The sequence below is a fragment of the Vigna unguiculata genome, chromosome 10, assembly GCF_004118075.2.
Source record: "Vigna unguiculata cultivar IT97K-499-35 chromosome 10, ASM411807v1, whole genome shotgun sequence".
Lineage (NCBI taxonomy): Eukaryota > Viridiplantae > Streptophyta > Magnoliopsida > Fabales > Fabaceae > Vigna > Vigna unguiculata.
The window spans coordinates 26,033,259-26,036,303 of NC_040288.1; the positions used below are offsets into that span (position 1 = coordinate 26,033,259).

The 3,045-nt window shown below is 32.2% G+C and overlaps 1 protein-coding gene across 1 annotated transcript; it reads left to right on the forward strand.

Annotated features, from left to right (window-relative positions):
• The first annotated feature begins 387 nt into the window (after positions 1-387).
• On the forward strand, positions 388-1,163 carry LOC114166372 (dirigent protein 22-like). The gene has a single exon (XM_028051091.1). The coding sequence runs from the start codon at positions 459-461 to the stop codon at positions 1,026-1,028; it is 570 nt and encodes a 189-aa protein (XP_027906892.1). The 5' UTR covers positions 388-458; the 3' UTR covers positions 1,029-1,163.
• The last annotated feature ends 1,882 nt before the right edge of the window (positions 1,164-3,045 follow it).

The following is a 3,045-nucleotide window of genomic DNA, read 5'->3' on the forward strand; positions in this document are numbered from 1 at the left end:
GACTAGAAATAAAGCTAATTTATAATATATAAGTGAGGTGCAAACCTCACCTTACAAGTCGGTTTTGTGGAGTTGAGTTAGATTTAAAATCGACTTTTAACATGTTGTTGAAGAGTCTTGGAAGTCCGACATTGACTAGAGATAAGACCACTTCTAACATTACACCTACTTATATATATATATATATATATATATATATATATATATATATATATATTTGTGTAAACAAAATTTTAAATTAATTTTTTTTATCTTTTAACAACTTCCTATATTATTGTTATTAATGCAAACTCCAAAATATATCATATCAAGTCTCCTACAACTAAGGTGTTAGGTTAAATTAATCTCTCATGCAAGAGAAGCTGAATCACACACACCTACTCCATTTCTTCCCACATTATAAATTCTTGCATTCATTGCTCTCTTCACGTACTCCACTTGCTCTAACCACCATAATCATGGCTACCAAATTCCTCTTATCGTTCCTTTTCATCTCCTGCTATGTCCTCTCCATCTCAGCAGACAAAGAAACAGGTTTCGTGGGCCCAGTTGATCCTAAGTCCGTAAGCTACAAGAAGAAGCACACATTTAGCCACTTCAGGTTCTATTGGCACGAAATCTTCAGTGGAAGCAACCCTTCCTCTGTTAGAATCGTTCCACCACAACCAAAGTACAGCACAACCACCACCTTCGGTTCTGTGGGAGTATTCGATAACGTGTTGACCCTAGGACCCGAGTTGTACTCAAAGGTTGTGGGAAGTGCCGAAGGGTTGTACTCCTCTGCTTCACAAAAGGAGTTTGCCCTTTTGGTCATTATGAACTTCGCGTTGACCGAAGGGAAGTACAATGGTAGCACCATCACGTTCGTGGGGAGAAGCCCCATCGCTCAAAAGGTAAGAGAGATGCCGGTGATTGGTGGCACCGGTGTTTTCAGATTTGCCAGGGGCTATGTTGAGTCCTCGACCATCACCTTCGATCCTCAAACGAGGAACAACACAATTGAGTACAACGTCTATGTTTACCACTAATTGTTGTGTTTTGAAGGATGTTGAGGAGTTTGATCATTGTTGTTCTTGAAAAAGGCTTTAGTGTGCCACTCTGTTTCTATTTATGTTTCCTCTTTTGAGGTACCATGGAATAAAATCATGTTTGAGCAAGTTCAAGAATCCTGATATGCATGAAATACAATTCATAGTAGTTATAGTTTGGATACGGTATATATGAATAACGGATATAAGAAGTAAACTTTTTTTATTAGCAAAATTGAAATTAATGCAAAAACTAAGCAATAAGAGTATTTGTGTACTTCTTGTAGTTTTGACACATTTAATAAATTTATTTGAACGAATTTTTATTTTAAATATAAGCTAAATTTAATTTCTAAGAAACTAGTTGTGATTTTTTTTAAAAATTTAGAAGTGTTTATAGAAAAATTATAAGATAATATCATTCACGCCTTATTTCAATTGTTTGAGCATAAACCGAGATACTAACCAAGTTTGAATACTCTACACCTTATAAAAGAATGTTATTTGCAAGAACTGGTAAGAGCAAAAGTCTTTGTAACAGAAATTAATAATTAAAAAATATTTATATGCTGCACAGCTATGTCCAACATGTGTGTAACGTCCTTATCACGTCTATGGGTTTATAATATTTTATTTGTCAAGAATAAAGGTGATTCAGAGGTAGGCTGATCCTTAATTAAGTGCTCCTAAAAATGTTGTTAAATATTAATAATACTATTTTTGTTCACAAAACAATTGAAAGAAAACTGCTATAACTAACCTGTAAATAGTATTATTATATATGTATATATACGAGTTTCCTTTTATAAAAGTTAATCGTGGCTAATTTTGTTGTGTCTTATTAATCAGTTTTTCTTAGCTTAATACATCATTGACTATTGTTACTTGTTGAACATGCAGAGTGTAGAATGATTGCTGTGTGTGAAAAGGACGAAGTGCAAAAAAAGGAATATCATTCATAATTCTATGAGAAGGACACTTTATGATGGACCAAATACATGTTGGAGTGTGAAAGATTAGGATTGCATAATTGAAAATTATGTTAAAGGAACTTGTTACTATCTACTATTGTCGTAATGCCAACCAATAATGTAACAAGGCAAATATTTTTTTAAAGGGGTACTCGAGTTAGGAAAATAGTTAGTTTGCGTTGACCGTCTTATTTGAGTAAATTATAGCAATACTTGTACAAACAGTATAGTATTAGCTATAGTTTAGTTGTAAAAGTTTGACAATAAAGTGTATTGATAATAATAATAAATAAGAATAAATTTTAGTAACGGATAAAGACATATTTAAGTTATGTAAGAAACCACAAGCATTCCTGGATTCAATTAAGTGTGCAAATTCATATATATTAGTTCAACGAAGAAACACACAAGTTCATATAGATGGTAAATTTAAAATTTTATTCAACTTAATCATAAAGGTTATGTAAAATTCATTATCAAAATAAAAAATATAACGATAAATGATATTGAATTACCATAGTGTTCACCCTATGATCGTTACATTTGAACTATCATCAATGTTATAGATCCTCTTAACTCTCTTTTCTGTTGTCGTTGCTCCTTTATCATAATCATATTCTTGCCTTCACTTTCGTTATTGTAGTTAGAGATAATTCAATTCTTGCTTCCGTTACCGGTGTTTCTGATATCACCACTAGGTTTGTTGGTTGATCCCCTACTATTCTGGGCAAAATATATTGAACTGTATTGCACTATCAATAACTGCACTGAACTAAAAAATAGTTTGTTTGAACTGCACTGAACTGAAGAACAGTTCAGACGAACTGATCTGCACTGTTTTTTTTTTTCCTAATAAACTAAACTGCACTGAATTGCACTGCACTATAATATGAACTTAACTGAACTGTTATAAAATGAACTGTTTTATGAACTGTACTAAGTTTGAACTGAACTACATTATTTTTTAACTGAATTGCACTATCTTTTAATTGAACTGCACTACTTTTGAATTTAACTATTGTTTTTGAACTATTTTTGATCCGAAT